At 46.3% G+C, this 17920-nt stretch overlaps 1 protein-coding gene across 7 annotated transcripts in view; it reads left to right on the top strand.

Moving 5' to 3' along the window:
- Positions 1 to 17920, top strand: part of LOC121598036 (uncharacterized protein DDB_G0283357-like) — a 44266-nt gene that overhangs the window by 971 nt on the left and 25375 nt on the right. For 5 of the 7 annotated variants that reach the window (XM_041924511.1, XM_041924514.1, XM_041924512.1 and 2 more), the window contains exon 2: positions 1865 to 3721. In XM_041924511.1, coding sequence (XP_041780445.1) covers positions 3608 to 3721 — 114 coding nt within the window. In that variant the 5' untranslated portion in view covers positions 1865 to 3607. Of the gene's footprint in view, positions 1 to 1094; positions 1167 to 1864; positions 3722 to 16864; positions 17600 to 17920 lie in introns of those variants that run through there. The other 2 variants (XM_041924513.1, XM_041924516.1) reach the window with 2 other exon arrangements.

Below are 17920 nucleotides of genomic sequence, written 5' to 3' on the forward strand. Positions count from 1 at the left end.
AGCGCGCGCCTGTCTGTGTGTGTGTTTGTGTGCGCGCGTGAACGAGTGAGCGGACGAGCCCCGGCCTAGAGCACAGCAGGCCAGCAGAAACCGCGCGCGAGAGTGACAGAGAATGAGTGTGTTTGTGCAAGAGCAAGAGCACCGAATGTTGGCAAGATGTGTGCACGTGTGTGTGTGTGTGTGTGGAAAATAATGAAAAGAATTGTGTAGCAACTTTCTGTTCGGGCGGCGCGGGGCGAACAAAACTGTACTTCACAGCAATAATATAATTTGTTCGATTTGTTCCTCCTACCACCCCACGGCACGGTGGGGCTGTACTGTGTGTGTTATCAGCAGCTATACCTCCCCCTCAACCCACCACCACCACCCATCGGAGTAGGGTTTGTGTGTTTTTTCAACCCCCATCCCCCACCGCTCCATCCCTTTCCGCTCTCTTCTAGATGCGTTTCTCTTTCTTGGAGTTGATGCTCTCGCTCACTTTTGTGATACAAACACACACACACACACACAGGGGCGCTTTTCGCGCATATTTGTACGGCGGAGAGCGAGCGGTGTTGGAAGTATTAGAAAAATAATACTGGAATTTCGGTGGGGCAGTTGACTGTTACTTTTTATTCGCATTTTTTGTTTGTTTGTTTGCTTTTCTCTGTGCAATCTTCCCGCCACCACCCACCCCTGCCCTGTCCTTTCCTTTATCCCTGATAGCGGCGCGCATTATAGTCGCACTTTTGGTGACGGCGCTCCCGCCACACAACACAACCAGCTGCTCCGGTCAACACAAACACCCTTCCGCAGCACCCCTTCCCCAGCTAACCATTCCTGTATGGCTGTGTGTGTGTGTGTGTGTGTGGCGCGCGAGAAGATTTTAATGACGGTGCGCGCGCGAGATGTACACGCGCGAAGAGAAGGGCAGCGCTGCTCCCAATCGCGCCAGCCAGCAGCCAGTAGCAAGAGCGCAAGTAGTAGTTCAACCTTCGCGCAAGCAAAACACACAGCACGCTTCAAGCGTGAATGGGAAAACGGCTGTTCGAGACGCAAACGTGTGTGTGTGTGTGTGCGTACACGTGTGTGTGTGTGTGTAGGTGTGCGTCTGTAAAAAAGTGTTCGAGATCGTGGTCGCGCTTTTCGTTGTTGTTGCTGTTCCCGTTGTTGCCTTTTTGCTGCTGGTGGGTGGGTGGGTGGCGGTGGTGTGCGTTCCACGCGCGAGTTGTGCAATCGAGTTGTGTCCACCGTGTGTGTGTGTGTGTGTATGATATGCTTTTCCTTTCCCAACACAGTTTGGAAGGTGCGAGAGCAGCCGCCACTTCTACTGGCTAAAGGTGCCTTCTTCGTCGTCTCTGGGTCTTTCTGGTTCCCTTTAGACACCAACAGGTTTGCGCACAGTTTTGCGTCTCCATTTCCATTTTTGCGGCTCTAAAATCCGTACCAAAAAATGCTAAAATGTGGCACAAAACAGCGCACTAATTAAGTGTGTTTGAGTGGGGGAGAGGGAAGGTGGAGAGTTGGACTAAGGGTGGAAAATGTTATATTTACCGATAGTGTTGTTGCGCGCTTATGCATTTCTAAGGCTTCTCACACTCCCCCCCCCCCTTCTGGGTGGGAACAACGGTGGAGCGCGCCAATCTCTCACCCAAACTGCTACGGCCAACGTCAACGTTTAGTGATAAAATTAGATAAACAAGGCAAAGGAAGGGCTTGGAAGGCGAAGATTTCGTATGCATACTGGTCCACTGTTGTGTTTTGGATGGGAATTGTCCATAGGCCGCTCTAAACATAATTAGTGAAGGAAGGAGAGAGAAATGAGTGCAAATTCAGCAATTTCTAATGTGGAAAATGTCTTTTTTCTGCTCTGTTTTACTTCCAGCTCTGCCAGTCGTGATACTCAACCAGCCACCGGCACAGGACGCTCCATTCCACTTCCGAAGCGCAAACTTTGCGTGAAAATGTCCCCGCAAGGAATTTGGTCCGAATTCGGTTGAAGCAAGGAAGTGAAATTGTTATACGATACGAGTGTTTGTCGTTTTTTTTTAGAGATTTGCAGATTCTAAAAGTGAATATGAGTGAAAAATAAAGAAAATACAGGAAAAAAGCAAAACGGTAGAATTGAACAAAAAAAAAAGGTTCCATTTTTCCACCATTTCACACCAGCGAACGGCCGTCCCGACGTTAGAGAAATAGTGTGATAGAAAGAGAGAAAAAGAGAGAGAGAGAGAGAGAGTGTGCGTGTGTGCGGCAGCTGTTTGTGCTCCAAAATAACGAACAGCAGGAGGGTATACTTTTCTTCCTCTCCTTCTTCGGTGTGGTGCTCCAAAAGAGCATCGCCAGTGAAAAAGTGAACTTTTGCATTGCACTGCCCCTCACTCCCCATAACCGTCGTGTTCTGTTGTCGGGAGGTGTGTGCAGGGCAAGCGGCAAGCAGAACAACTCCACTCTGCACACACAAAAAAACCAACACATACACGGAGTGCTGGGAAAGCAAGGGAGGCAATTTTCCTGCTCAATGCAACACGCGCCTTTGCCGCAGCTAGTACGCAGCATCCAGCAGAGCAGCAGCAAGGAGTGATGTGGTGTGTGTGTATGTATGTTTGAGTGCGTGTGGCTTCGATTGTTTAACCTAAAACAACCCCCTCGGTGTGAAAAACCGGCGTGCTGGGGGAAAATCATAAACAAATAAAGTAGAATAAAAGCTCCATTCAGTGTACAAGCACAGGGGGGGAAAAGCGCACCAACGACAACGACGGGAAAAGCTTACAAAGCGAGCTTGGTGGTGTGGATGTGTGTGATCAGGGGTGCAAGCAGTGTGTAGGGTGGTGAAAAATTGTCTCGCTCCCATGTGAAAAGCTCTCTTTTTCCCGTCCCCGAGAGCCAGTGCCTATTTTTTAATATTGCAAAACGAGAAGCGTAACGGTGTGTGGTGCCCCCGAAGCATATTTGCACCTCAAGTGCGTCTTTGGTGTGTGTGTGTGTGTGTCTGCGTGTGTATGAAGATGGATCGCTAACCGAAAATAAAACAACAGCAAAAGTGTATCTTGTTTCAGGGAAGTTTTCCACCGCCGCAACTGCCCACGGTACGGTGGTCGGTCGCAGTAGGCTTTTTTTTTCATTGTTTGTTTTGCCGTCTGGGCTGGGCAGCGGGAAAAGCGTCGCCGTCGATCGGAAGGCAACCATGCTGTAGTAGCAACAATAGAGGTGCGCGCACACTTCTGACCCACACACACACATACACCCACCCACGGCAATAGGGGGGTGTGGAAAACAGTGGCAGTTGCGTGCGAGACAGCGGGGTGCAGTGAAAGGAAAAGCGTGCGTACGCTTCTTTGTTCGTGTGCGTGTTTTTGCGGCAGAAGCGTAAAGCGCAACAATATCATCTGTTGGCGGGTGCGGGAAGTTTACAGTCCTCCTCCCCCTTCGCCCCCTTAAGAGCAGAAGTGTCCGAATAGTGTCTGCTACACGCGTGTGTGTTTGTGTGAGCGTGCAGAGCGTGCGAGGTACAACAACAGCAACGGCAAGAGGAAAACGCCACCAGACCCGCCCGTGGTGACGCGTTGCGGAAAATCCGGCTCGACCCATAGTGTGAAAACGGGAAAAAGGGAAAATCGCACCAACGATGGCGAATCCGAGGAAGTTTAGCGAAAAGATTGCGCTACACAATCAAAAGCAGGCGGAGGAGACGGCCGAATTTGAGCGGATCATGCGGGAGGTGTTGGACGTGACGTCGAAGGTAGGCGGATCGGGTGAAGGCGGAACTGTATGGGGGGGGGGGGGGTTATTTTACAACGGACAAGACTATGCTTTTTTGTTGTTGTTTGTATTAAATTTATTGCAAAACTTATGTTTTCAATCGGTGGTTTTGTTTGCCCGTCGAATACGTTTTTAGGATTTTTCAAACGCTCACCACCACACTGAAGTACACTTCACTATAGGCGGGGGGGGGGTATGGAAATGGTTTTAAAAAGTACGCGTGTGTGTGTGTGTGTTAGTGTGGATCCATTTTTGAAAGAGTGGTATTGTTTCAATGTAGAGTTCGTGTCAATGGATAAAGCGAACAGTTTTGCCAGGTGGCTGATAAGGTGGGAGAAAGAACAGGGGTAGGAGGGACTTTTTATCGGGCAGACGGATTACTTTAAATTGCTTGTTACGTTGCCGGTCTTGCTATTGGCTAACAAATGGCACCATCTAATTGTGTCACGTTGCTTTGTTTGCTAGGAACCTTTGTTTCCCATTAAATTATCGCAGCTAATTATGATTTTATTATTTAGCTGTGGGAAAACCTATAAAATATGGTACTCAATTCATAAGCCATAGGGTAAGCACTAAATGCAAAGTGTTATGAAATTCTATTAAACAAATTAATCGTGAATAATTTCTATTTGGCGTAACAATTTATGCGGTCAGTGTGACAGTCAGTGTGAGGAAAACTTGCTGTGAGGAAACGGTCCATACGAAGTTTGAACCCACGACGGGCATGGTGTTAAATTGTACAAGTTGATGACTTAACCACGAAATCACGCTATCGCGATAGTGGATATGTGATCTGTTTAATTCGTATTGGATTCATATGTGTAGCATTTTTCGCTGGTGCATGTGACAGAATAGCAATATACCGATTGCAATGGGCTTCATCACAACAATTAGATTACTTAGAACATAGACGCCAGGCATTACAGGCTACTTTTGTCGCGAAGTTAATAAGCGGGATCGTAGACTCTCCCTGCTACCTGCTAGAAAAGCTCAATCTTTATGTTCCTGAACGACCTCACAGGTCACATGAGCAGTTACGACCCACGTTCTCTAGATCTGCACATTCCTATAATGCGCCTATAAACCGAATGATACAAAGCTTCAACAAATACCAAAGATTCTTTGACTTCAACATTACTATCAGCGTAAATCCAACTGTCTCTCGTTTTCTCATTGATAGTGCTTTACCTAAGTTTGTAGATGAATAGCACTGACTATCCTGCTATGGTGGGTAATTCATAAGTCATTTAAAGCCTAGCCCAGTGGTGCTACAGGCAGCCCTTGATCGGCTACGGTTGTTGTGCCAAAGAAAAACAGGAAAAAATTTCGGGAACTGAGAAGTGCATAGAGTGGAAAAGTAAAATATACATGAAAAACAAGTAAAAGAAACTACTGGGAATAGAGAAGCATAAATTAAATGATCGATTAAAACCATTCCAGTTGTTTTTTACACATTTTTGCAACAGCTAATGTTAGTTTTTACGTGTCGGATGTAATTGTTATAGAATGACATAGCTCCGATTGAACGATATGACAAATATGTCAATTTTCCAGCTCGATTTGCGGATAATATGTTACGCATTTTGTTGTGCATCCACTTAAACTTGCTTAAAGATCTTTCCACTGTTGTTAATTTCTTTGTTTAAAGCCATTTTATGTATAAACTAGTTCGAGTCATTTTTTTGCAGATCCTAGTTTTTTACCTTCTATTAGATCTAGTTTGGAGGATGCCAAATGGGGCCAAACTCTTACGACTTAACAACAGGTCCGTCATGGGTTCATGCCACGAATAGACCGTGCCCCCATACGTAGGACAGACTATTCCGCTATGGGGCGTAATCCAAAAACTCACTGAAAGCAAATCTCACTAGTGGTACAGGCAGGCCTTGACCGACAACGGTTGTTGTTGTGCCAAAGAATAAGAAGAAGAAATGTACCGAATAAAATGCTTTGATTATTCGCGTTTCAACTCAATTTGATAAGACATGCTTGCTTAGAATTCATAAAAATTCTCTGTTCTGAATTTGAAGAAAAAGTATTTGCTCTTGATGATTGAAGAAGTTGTAAACTTTACGAATAAACAGATTGTCCTTTTGCAATCATTGAGCAAATCGTTGAGCAACCACGATTTGATTGTACGACATCTTCAATGGAGAAAATATAGTTTTAGAGCCATAGTCTCGTTAGAAATACAATATTTTTTAAATATTTAGAGATCATGTATTTGCCTAAACTGCGTATAACAATATGGAAAAGTCGTTTGCATCGATCGATCGTTGGTGCCAAGGGACACCGATCGGCTTTGATCTGTTGTTTTGCTGATCTAATGAAGTTCTGTTTTGTCTTCCTCGTTAGGTTTTTTTGTTCACTTAATCCAAACCAAAGCCGCAAACACAAACACATTATCTGCTAAAACCGTTGCGTGGTGGCGAAAATTAGGCGATGTTTGTAGACATTGTTGCTACTCCAAAATCGGCCAATGAAAAAACCAACAATGCACTAACAGTTTCAACGCTTTGCAACGCTCAAACCGTTTGCCGAGCTACAATTAACGATGCTAATGTATGCGAACGTCATCGGCTATTCGTACCGGGAGGCATTAATTACCACAGTCGATCAGTGTCGACCGATGCGATCGAGGTGGTAGAACCTCCTCCACTGGTCGATTATTAAAGGTGTTTCTGAGTTGTGGCCCGGCCAGCAGTGTTAGTGTGGGGTATTTAATTTTCATTTGATGTTTGTATCGTACCAATTTAAATTGATTTTTAAATGCACGGTTGAGTTTTACAGCCAACGATTACCGACTTCGGAGCACAGTTTGGTGCAGTGGTGTACTAAGCTACTGCTATACCACTAAAGGTAGCGCCATCTGGCGGCATTACCCTTTCAGGGCAACAACTTTACGAAGGCGAGGGGCGCAATTATGAATGAAGATTCATATCTGCAGTGTTTAGTATTGCCTGCTGGTAAATTCATTTTCGAAGGGGCAAATTCTGCCTCTTCCTTCGCTCCCCTCCCCGTTCGACATGTGCCAGTAGAGACGGATGGTGCGGGTTTTGCAGCAGCAGCAGCAGCAGCAGCGGGGGTTATTATTGAGTTGGTTTTATTAACCTCCGTTACCGGATTGTAACTCGTTTTCTTTGCTAAACACACACACACACACACACTCGGTCCGGGATTAGGAACCAGGTTGGTATGCATTAGAAAGGGGAAGCTGCAACACGGCGGGAGAAGGGGACGCACGGCGCTATGTGTGCTCACACAGTTCGTGCCTGTCGGTATTTATAAATAACGTGTTTTGTAGCAGCAACAGGCACAGGCCGCGCGCACACAGTCAGTAGTCCCCCATGGTGGCGTTCAATTCTCTCACGCTCCTCCTCTCCACTACCAAAGAAATGCTGGGGCAACAACGGCTAAGAAGATTGCTCATTGCAATCTTGGCTGCTGATCTGCTACCTAGTAGTGGTGTGTGCACGCTCGTGCCTGATCTTCCTGATAGACACACCTGTACGTACCCAGAGGAGGGATGGGTGGAGATGCACAGCTATTTCGAAAGGAAAAGTAGCACCATTCTCAGATTCGGGGGGGAAGGGGGGTTTGTATGTTGGCTGGGGAGTAGAGGTGGAAAGAAAATATGAACCATCGAACTGTCTGTGTCTCCGTGTGTGCGATCTCGAGTTTTACAGGGTTTTCCAGGGGTTCTCATAGTTTGTGGGAGAACTTCCTTGACTCTTTCCTACTGGATGTGAACTTCATATGGTGGAATTGGACTCTATGGCACCCTTTTTGGACAGGCTCCTTCGAAATGCCTATTGGATTTGTCCAATAAGGTTGCTATAGAGTCCAATTCCCATTACATTAGGTTCATTTCACGTTAGAAAGCGTCCATTAAGTGTCCCACGGGTATGAGAACTCGTGGAAAAGCCCTGTATAAGGGTCCATGTTGTCCCAACTTGAAAATGTCAGCCGAATGTTGGGACTGTGTCAGTCGAACAGTGTGGATAGCGCTCGGCGCTCTTGGATACTTGCTGTAGCAGGTAAGACTGTATGTGTGTAGGGTTGTTATTTGCATACGAGTTGCTTGTCCGCTGGTGCTGTTCCTGTGCTGTGCAAACAACACTACACACGGTACTCGCTCGCACCAAATCCCAAACCATGCCGCGCCGTGCCAAATCGGACTCAGGGCGCGTACTACTTCTTCTACCAACTCATACACACACACACACACTGTCTGAAACACGAGCAGCTGCTCGGTTTTGGCTGCCGGCCCGTGTAGTAAGAGGCAAAAACGTTCTATTTGTACAGTGGGTATGTTCGCAGCGGGAACCACGACGCGATGATGATAATGTTGCCGTCGACGGCGGGCCGCTGTGAGCGACCTGAGCATCACCAGCATCACCACTACAGACAACGACGCAGGCCACGATAGGGGCGTCAAAAGGCTGCAAGCGTAACTCAGCGCCCCCCCTGTATCCCCTGTAAGCTGCCAGCAGCCCCTTGCTTTCGTGATCCATTCGCCTTCAAATGTCAATTCAATCGCGTTTGTGATACACTGCCCTCCGGCCTCCAATTGCTGCGCGCGCGTTTCGATTATGAGACGATAGTTGGCGGGATGGGGGGAGGGAGGTGTTGTTGGGTTGATCTCTCGTGTGGAAGGGGTCCAGTTCGCACAGCCCCAGGAATATGATGGGTGTGTGATAAGGAGGTAGCTGGCGATGGCGAAGGGTGTTAAACCTCCCCCGGGAATTTAAGGGAGGAGGAGAACACGCCACACACACTCTACTCTCCGTCGTGCCTTGGCGTGGTTCTCTGGTCCTCCCGGTACAAATGGTTTGATAAGCTGCCGATTGAAACCAACACACTGGTGTACACACATACACACACACACACTGATGACGGTTTATATTGCTGTCGTTCGTGATCGTGTTGTTGTTGCTCTGGCGCTTTTGCGTTTGCGCGTGTTGTTTACGTTTACGCGGTAAGGCACGCCAGCGAATGTGTTGGAGTGATATGGTGAGAGGTGCGAGGAGATGTGGGAGCAGACACGAGAGAGGAATGGTGTAAAATGCATCGCCCAAGACGGGTGGTGTTGCAATGCTCTGGAGCACAGTACACGACGATTCAGTCTTACAAATGGAGAAATGTGTTTTTGTGAATTGATTTGATTCAGTTAGTATTTCAAGAATGCATTTTTAACACTAATATTTAATTATTTGAAGGGTTAAATCTGATCATAGAAACATGTCTCTCTGTGTCTGTCTGGTTTATCTCTGTCTAATTTGTAAGCTACAAATATAGCATCAAATACTATATCGATGTGTGCTGTTGAATATTATAGTTGTTGATAGCTGCTCTAGTACAATATAATCTACCTACATTCAGTGTTACGAACACATTGCTCAAACATTTCCATAACAGCTCGAAAAACGTGGACGTTAAAAATTAATTTCGGAATTTTTCAACTCATGATTTGCTATTTGGCTCCAACAGTTTAAAATATAAGGAATGCATAACTTGCGTAAAAGTGGATGCTATCGGCATGATAAGAGATAGAACTTTATGTTCCTCGCCTTGCTTTTTTTTTTTGCAAATTTTGAAGTATTATTCGGTTGTCTTTAGTAATCATTAAAGACATTTTTGCAGGCAAAATTTATTTATGATTATTCTTGCTGATCATTACATCAGCTGGCGATATGTCCAGAAACAATGAAAACTTCGATGTTGTTGGCAATTTATCCATTATTTATTTATTTAGATTTGTTTTTTTTATCAATAAATTTGTATTGCAATTTTGAGGCTGAGACAAACTGGGTGCTTAATATCTCTTACACCTAATCCCAAAATTATGCCCCTAACATGTGCTCTAGAAAAGGGGCGCCAAAATTGAAGATTTACAAAATAATCTCTTTAAATGTGTTGGTTTTTAAATTGAAATTAAAGTTATTAGACCATGTATTGCATTGCCTTGTCATGGATAGTAATGGTTCGTTGTATCCATGTAAGGTAAGCCTTTTCTAATTAACAAGCAAGGTTCGAGTGCGACGTCTAATTCGTTTTTTTAAAAGAAATTTTAGCAACAAATACACATTGGTTTACCTTAAAACGGCGTTCAAGCGTCGGTAGGCCAAGTAGAAGGCAACGCGAGCGATAATTTGGCATGGCTGTAAGTCCTCTAAATTGATTGTATTTGCAAGCAAGTCTTGTAAACTTTCGTTGTATTGCCCCTATTCTGTGAATCGTAGTTCGGGAACCACAATACCAAGCAGTACTCCGCCGCATGAGCGCCCAAGACAAGTAAACAACGACTTAAGACATAAGACACCACTACGGAATTGTCGAAAGATAAATTCTAGTATCTTATGAGCCTTGCTAACAATGGACCCCTTTCCCTTTTAAGATCGTAGGCTGAAACTTCAGCCTATCAGCTGTTTGTATTGTATAGCAGTTTTCGAGCAGCTATCAAAGTGGATATAGTATACAGGTGGGTTTATCCCAACGTGTATGGGTTTAGAAGGCTGATTTTTATCGCTTCTGCTTCTGAAGATTTTAAGAAAGTTTTGTTTATTCGTCAAGTTATCAGAAAGCCTGTTTGAGCAAAAGTTTTCACCCGTCCCGTCAAAAAGTGAAGTTCAAATTTGGTTATAAAAAAGATGCTATGAGACCACCTGGTTTACATACACTTTGTTTCTAGATTCCACCACCTGATCTCTTTAATGCACCTTGGTATAAATGAAAACCCGACTTTGTTTAGACATTTTTTCGAGCAGGTACTCGAATCAAATTCTAGCTTTGAGGCAGAAATAATCTTCCAGTGTAAAACTTAGATCTCAAACTTCCTGATTGAATATAAAGATTATTTTTTGATTATTTCATCAATTTCACCATTTTCATCGCTCATTATACCTCTCCACATTATATTATTATATTCCAATCAATCAAGATTATGTTTCTTCTTGCAACCAATTCGCTTGAGCGCGTCAGTGTCTTTCGGTTACGTTTAAAATGAACCTGCGTCTTATAGAATAGTTCTGTACATTCTTTTACTGCAACGGTTGCCACTGAGAGTGAGTGGCATCATACAAAAACCCTATTCCAAAGTGTCTCAAAATGCAAATAAATAATAAACACAAGAAGCACAAACATTTCGCCGTTCTACTCGTCAGTACCACCACCCTGCACTACATCAGCTACCGCTTGCCAAAACTTGCAAACCGGTTTGCACCGCAGTACCGTAGGAATATGGCGCAGGTTGAACTCATTATGCGTGCTTGTTTTTCGGTCGAGTTTGGGACGCCCCACGCCCATCATCACCCCGCGGCCAGCAGCAGCAGCAGCCTCATTTGGAAGCTAATAGTCCGGTGGTGGCGGTTTGTGTTGCGTCTCGAGTCTTTTGAGTGCGAATCGCTGCGGTAGAAATGGAAGCAAACGTCGCGATAGTTCCCGCTCCGCTCCCGTGCTGAGCCCGAGGGCAAATTGACATGACACGGTGCCAAATAAAATGGCCAAAAGTTCCCCCCTCCCCCCTAGTTCATCATCACCACACGGTTGTGATCCGGTTGGGGGTCTCACTACCGCTAGTGGCGAGCGATTAAATAGTGTGTGCAAATATTGTTCCACTCATTTGCTTACATGTGTGCCACCCCGTGTGTGGTGGTTCTCTCGGTACACGGGGAGAGGTGAATGGAGATTCGTGATTTTGTGGCAGGCAGACTAGGCTAAAAATAGAAGAAGGTGTAATGTTGACGGAACTTAAACTGGTCACAGGCAAACCGGTCTTTCACTTATTTTATGACAGTGGCTCGTACATACCCGTCAAAATCTTGTTTTATCACTTGGTATTGTACTTTTTTTTGTATTATACTGTGACATTTTTAGCGTTTATGTTTTCAAATGTCACAAACCACATTTTAAAGGATTTCTTTTATTGAAAAAAAAAGTGAGCAAATGTATCCATCAACGCCATGCGCCATATTGCATACATTCAGGCTGCAGTAACGCATCTTGTAGTAGGCGATTCAGTAATGTTCGTACGCCTTAGTTTTAATTAGTGATGGGTAAAGTTGGCATAAATTCGGAGTCGACTCCGATCCGACTCCGATAAATTCGGAATCGATCCCAGAAGCCAGGTCCGGAGTCGTCCGGAGTCGTCCGGAGACGTTCGGAGTCGTTCGGAGTCGTTCGGAGTCGTTCGGAGTCGTTCGGAGTCGTTCGGAGTCGTTCGGAGTCGTTCGGAGTCGATCGGAGTCGTTCGGAGTAGTCCGGAGTCGGAGTCGTCCGGAGTCGTTCGGAGTCGGAGTCATTCGGAGTCTTCCGGAGTCGTTCGGAGTCGTTAGGAGTCATCTCATTTGGTCTCATTTTCCGAACGAATCTGACTCCGAACGACTCCGACGACTCCGACGACTCCGAACGTCTCCGAACGACTCCGAACGTCTCCGGACGACTCCAAACGACTCCGGACGACTCCGAACGACTCCGGTCGACTCCGGTCGACTCCGAATGACTCCGAACGACTCCGAACGACTCCGAACGACTCTGAACGACTCCGGTCGACTCCGACTCCGGACAGATCTAGTGGTTCCATTTTGCCGGAGTTGGAATCGGACAAAAAATAATTGGAGTCGGATCGGAGTCGTGGGTGCGCTCCAGAGAGCACATCACTAGTTTTAATGTAATTTAAATTAATCGATATCAAAGCGGGCGTTTGAACAACACCTTAGAATAAAGTGATTCCCCTCATTAACGCTCCTAACCTTATTATACATTCAACGTATTTCACCTTGAATAATTTAAAACATGCATGTGGGTTGGGAAACATATTCAACATGTGTGCCCAGACATTATATTGCCGATGTCTGTGCCACATGCCGCCGTTCGTTTGCATAATGTTTGTGCATTTCGCGTTAACGAGTATCAAGATTTAGAGCTTTTGCTGCACAACCCGTACAAACACACACGCAAGTGGTCCAAAATCAAAACCCAGTGGTCTCTACTGCTTGGTTACTGCGGACGATTCAGGTATGGGGACTTCTGGAGGAAGTCGGAGGGTTTCAGGTCAGGTGCATATAATTTTAATAATTTATGACCTTCCTCCTTCGTGCGCGAATGAAATGCTTCTCTTCACTCCAACTACTCAATTTCATCCATCACACATACACCCACCCACCCATGGCTCTTGTCTCTTGTGAGACCGCATGACTCACGCCGCTGGTCCACTGTCCCTCTCTCTCTCTGGGTAGACTGGCCACGCAACGATGGGACTCTATCAATCGTGCAGATGAGATTGTGCCTGGACGGTAGAGGACGGAGAGTGGTTACATTTCCTTCGTTTTCTGCATTTAAAAAATCATTTACTTTATAGATGAGCAATTGCGTTCCTGTGTGTGCATTCCATTTTCTTTTCCTTCTTCCATTTTTGTTCCCGCCCCAAAAACGTGCTGCTGCTTGCTTGGTTCTACGGCCTAGTAGCCTTAGCCCTTTATGGTCGCTTACGATGGAGGGGGTCTATTGGGGTTGTAATAATATCGCATTGCGCTTATCGTGGCACTCTGCTGCCGCAACTGACCGACCGTGGGAATGGAGGAATGGTGTGTTGGGGGTACGTGTTTGAGTCTTTCGGAGCGGAAGTCGTGGCATTTCGCGAGAATTGCCATCGTGCATACGAAATGCTTCGTGCTTCCGTTGCTTCCCCCTTACTTAGCTGCTGTTTCCGTGGATTGTTAATCCAGCCCTTTCGGTTGGAATTTATTGGCTTTATGATGCGCTGTTCAGGTAGACCGTTCTTAATTTGGCTTCGCCACCGTTCGTAGCATCAGCTGGTTTCTGAGCGATAATTGCGGGGCGTATGCTCTAGTCCCAGAGGGAAGGTTCTCGAAACGAAACCAATGGAAAAAATAGCGTCTCATTTTTGTTGGTTACATTATTTTTGGGAATTTCTTCTATGGCGTCCTATCACCGTGCGGCACGACTTCTTTGGCGCTTCCAATAGTAATCGTGTTGTAATGTGGTCGATCATGTTTGTATTCCGACGCTTGGGACTCTTGGCTGGCACTTTCTTATCAAATCGCTAAAACTCTGAGAGCTTATCGCTTGAGACGCGGTGATCCCGGGTAATAAAAAGGGGATGTAAGGGGGGGTCTTAGCAGTTGTTTGACAGCGGAGGAGAATCAACATCACCAGTATATTTCCAAAACACACACACACACTTGCGCCAACGTGTGGTAGAAATCTGTCGGCGAAAATGTGCTTTAGCGCCACCGTCGTAACCTTGGCCTGATGCTGCCTGCTTTTGACGTATGTGTGTGTGTTCCATATGTTCCAAGAATAGTGTGTGTTTTGAGTTGCACGTTTCACAAACCGCGCATTACAAAAATAATCGCGTGAAAAAGCAAGTGGGGAGCACATTTTCCATTCACAAAAATGAAGAAATTTTGTGTGATGGGGCCCCACCATTTCATTCATCATTCATCGAAAGGGAAGCTGGTAAGGGAATGGGTGGAAGTGACACTATTATTGTGATAAAAGAAATCACTGTCACTGTTGCACCAAAAACTGTGTAGGAAAATTCCATCTCCCTTTCTAATCTTGACATTTAGGAAAGACGTCACAAGGTGATACGGTTTTACATTTGATTCTTTTCCTTGGTGCACGATAAATGATCGCTGTTGCTGACATACACCGGAGCTTCTGCCTCTTGTGGGGTGTTTCTGTCATGCATATTTCGCTAGTTATCTGTTACGCAGGGGACCATTGACGAATAGTCAGCTGTGTCAACGGATATACGGCATCGGTCGTACGGATCGGACAAATGTTTGATAAGAACTGGAATTTGTAATAATTCCACCCCATTGTCACCACCGAAGTTAAAAATAGAAAAAAAAGTTAGTCTTCATTCTGAAAATCCGTGGATGACTATGTATTTCCTTAAACGTGGATAAGGATTTACGACAATGATCACCAAGGGATTCCTTATATTAGAATAAGCTTTGGATATTCGCATTATAATGTCCTGGGATGCATAGAATCACTCAGAGTTCGAAGCAATTTTAAACTCATAAATTTTTGGTTGGTTCCCATATTTTTTTTTGTTGCGTTCCCACGATTTTTTGACCGTTTCCCAGAAGCCCTGTAACAGTCCATATGGGAATCGACTAGTGAGGGGTGAAGTTCGCAAAACTCTGGTGTCGACTCCGATCCGACTCCGATAATTTCGGAACCGACTCCGGAAGGTAGATCCGTACAACCCGGAGTCGTTCGGAATCGTCTGGAGCCGTCCGGTGTCGAACGGAGTTGTCCGGAACCGTTCGGAGTCGTCCGTAGTCGCCCGGTGTCGCCTGGGATCGCCCGGAGATAGAGTCGTTCGGAGTCGTCTGGAGTTCTCTTAAGTCATTCGGAATCGCCCGGAGTCGTCAAGAACCGCCCGGAGTCGTCCGGTATTGCCCGGAGTCTTTTGGAATTGTCTGGAATTGTCCGGAGTCGTCTGGAGTCGTCTGGAGTCGTCCAGAGTCGTCCGGAATCGCCCGGAGTCGTCCGGTGTCGAACGGAGTTGTCCAGAGTCGTCCAGAGTCGTCCGGAGTCGTCCAGAGTCGCCCAGAGTCTTCCGGAGTCGTTTGAAGTCATCCGGAGCTGTCCGGAGCCACCCTGAGTCGGAGCTGTCCGGAGTCGGCAAGAGTCGATCGGAGTCGACCAGAGTCGGAGTCATTCAGAGTTGTCCAGAGTCGATCGGAGTCGACCGGAATGTGTTTTTAAATCGTTCTCTTTTGTTATTGACATCTTATCTTTGAAATGCAATACAACTTATCGAAAATTTCTGCATAACGTCTCATAAATCGTGGGAAGAATCTAACTAGGGATCATACATCAACATATGGGAAGCATCCAAAAACATTTGGGAACCAACCAAAAAAACCATAGTAAACCCCCTGTAACCCCTGTAACTAGCTATTTTGAAATACCTCAAACCAGATCGATCAAATGACAGATTGGAACTGCTTATCAGCGATACAGCGAAACAAAGCGCTTTGCAAACCCCGCCGCAGCAAATAGACGAAGAGATGTAGCGTAGATATCAACCCGATCTCTAACAATGCTTGTCTAGTACACCCTTCTGCAAACGCTCCACCATCATCCAAAACAATTAACTTCATTTTATTTGTTTTCTTCGCCATATTGGGCGATCGTTGTTTCTCCGGAACCCCTGCGCGAGCTTTTCCGTTTGAAGAAAAGAACCAAAAGAGAAAAAAAACGAGCCCTGTCGAAGCCGGACTGTACGGCTTGTTCAAATATTTAAGCGCGTGTGTACACACCACCCAATGGCGTCAGCAAGAAGCTGAAGAGAGGAGTGCGCCTGGTACATTAAAGCCTCGGGTGATCGAAGCCTCCAAGCGGTTCCGATCCGCTTCTCGATAGGGATCCACGCAGTGCTGCGCATCGTCGCCGTGTTCGTTCGTGTTGGAACGGCAACATATTCAAACGCGCAAAGACTCCCTTCCCTATGGTTACATGTGTGTGTGTGTGTGTGGGTTAAGAAGTCACACTCAAATTGTTGCTCACCTGCTTCATCAGGTGAGAGATACAGAGAAGAAAGAGAGAATCGTCGTATTGGACACACCTGAATTTTGAACATTCCCGAAAAGCACGCGCGCGATCATTTTTGGTGTCCGATGACCGCGGACTCATAGCAACATACACACACAGCCAGACATAAGTGTGCAACCAACCACCCTGCGCATTAGACAGCACACTGCTGGAATCCGGAAACCGTGCGGCTGGTCCCCGTGCTGTGCTCCTCCAAAGCCACACACTCAATAGACTCGCCCGAGACCGATCGAGACGCATTAATCGCGCGCATATTAAGTGAGCAAACGGACCCCGGGGGACCGGGTCAGACAAGAATGTATGTCATCGATGGGTCGATGGCGGGTGGTGGTGGTTTCTCACTGGTTGGTGTTAGTAACCGGCCCATGAATTCGGTGCGAAACGTCGCCGCAAAAGTTCTCGCGCTTTATGTTGTTTGTTTGGTCGTTTGCCGCCGCCGGACGGCTGCGCGTTACTTCGCCCAGCGCTCTCTGCGCTCTGTTAGCGTTAGGTGAGTTCCACTCGGGGTGAGCACTGTTGAGCTGATCTCGCGGCCCGAGCCGAGCGGCGGGGCACCGACACCGACCGAGCTGAGTGGATGAGCAGCGTTTAATTCAATTCTGGCGTCTTCACGGAACGGGAGCTTGCCTCTACTGCGTACACGAGCAAGAGCGCGCGTGTGCGGCAGAGTGTCGATTTTCCGCAACTGATTTGAATAATATTATAATATTGCGTATAACAAGTGGGTTATTATTTGGTGATCTGAAGATAGTAGTGAAGTTTGCGTGTACAAGAAATAAGGAGACGTTGATGTCTGTTTATGTGTAGAAGGAGGAAGTGTTGTTTTAAGAGCATTTAGCCTCCCTCTGTGGTAGCTTTAGTGAAGTAAAAAGTTACAAAAGTTACAGTTTGTAACTAGTGTGTGCTATTGTGGAAGTTGTTTTCAGTACGTTCGTTTTGTAAACCCCACCGCGTGTAGCAAACATCTTGATAAGCAATAGCAGTGGTGTAGTGGTGTGGTGTCTGCTTGAGAAGCCTTCTGCTACTCGCCCCCATTCCGTTAGCAGCCAACGAAAGGAGGGCCACTCCGTGTCGCCTCAAGATTGCGTCCAGTGCGGTGGAAAAGGTGCTGGGCAGCAGCACCGCCAGGTGCGGCACCGGCCCCAACATGACCAATCCGCGCAAGTACCGCGACAAAATCAAGATCCAGGAGGAAAAGATGAAGCTCCAGCAGCAGGAGTTCGAGCGGACGATGCTGGAAGTGTCACCGATCTTCGATCGCAGGGTAAATGGTGCCAACCAGTGTTCGTAGTAAGGGGGTTAGGTTGTCTCTGGGCTTAAGAACATAACAAAAAGCATGCAAAGAAACCCAGCGATTGGTCGGTTTCTGAAAGTGGCATTTTTTTTTGTACTTAAGTTTTATTTTGTAAGTTGCTCGTGCGCGTCACCTAAAGGTGCGTGATCATCATCATTCGTTTACTCGTAGACCCCCTTCCCATCCGCAAGAAGGTGGCTATTTCCAACGTCCCCTATGTCCCCTTCCCTCTGTTTTGCGCTCCATCGAGTCAGGTGGGTTCGTCGTTTCGCGGGCGCGTCTTGGGTTTTT

Source organism: Anopheles merus, chromosome 3R (assembly GCF_017562075.2).
Source record: "Anopheles merus strain MAF chromosome 3R, AmerM5.1, whole genome shotgun sequence".
In the NCBI taxonomy this organism is placed as follows: domain Eukaryota; kingdom Metazoa; phylum Arthropoda; class Insecta; order Diptera; family Culicidae; genus Anopheles; species Anopheles merus.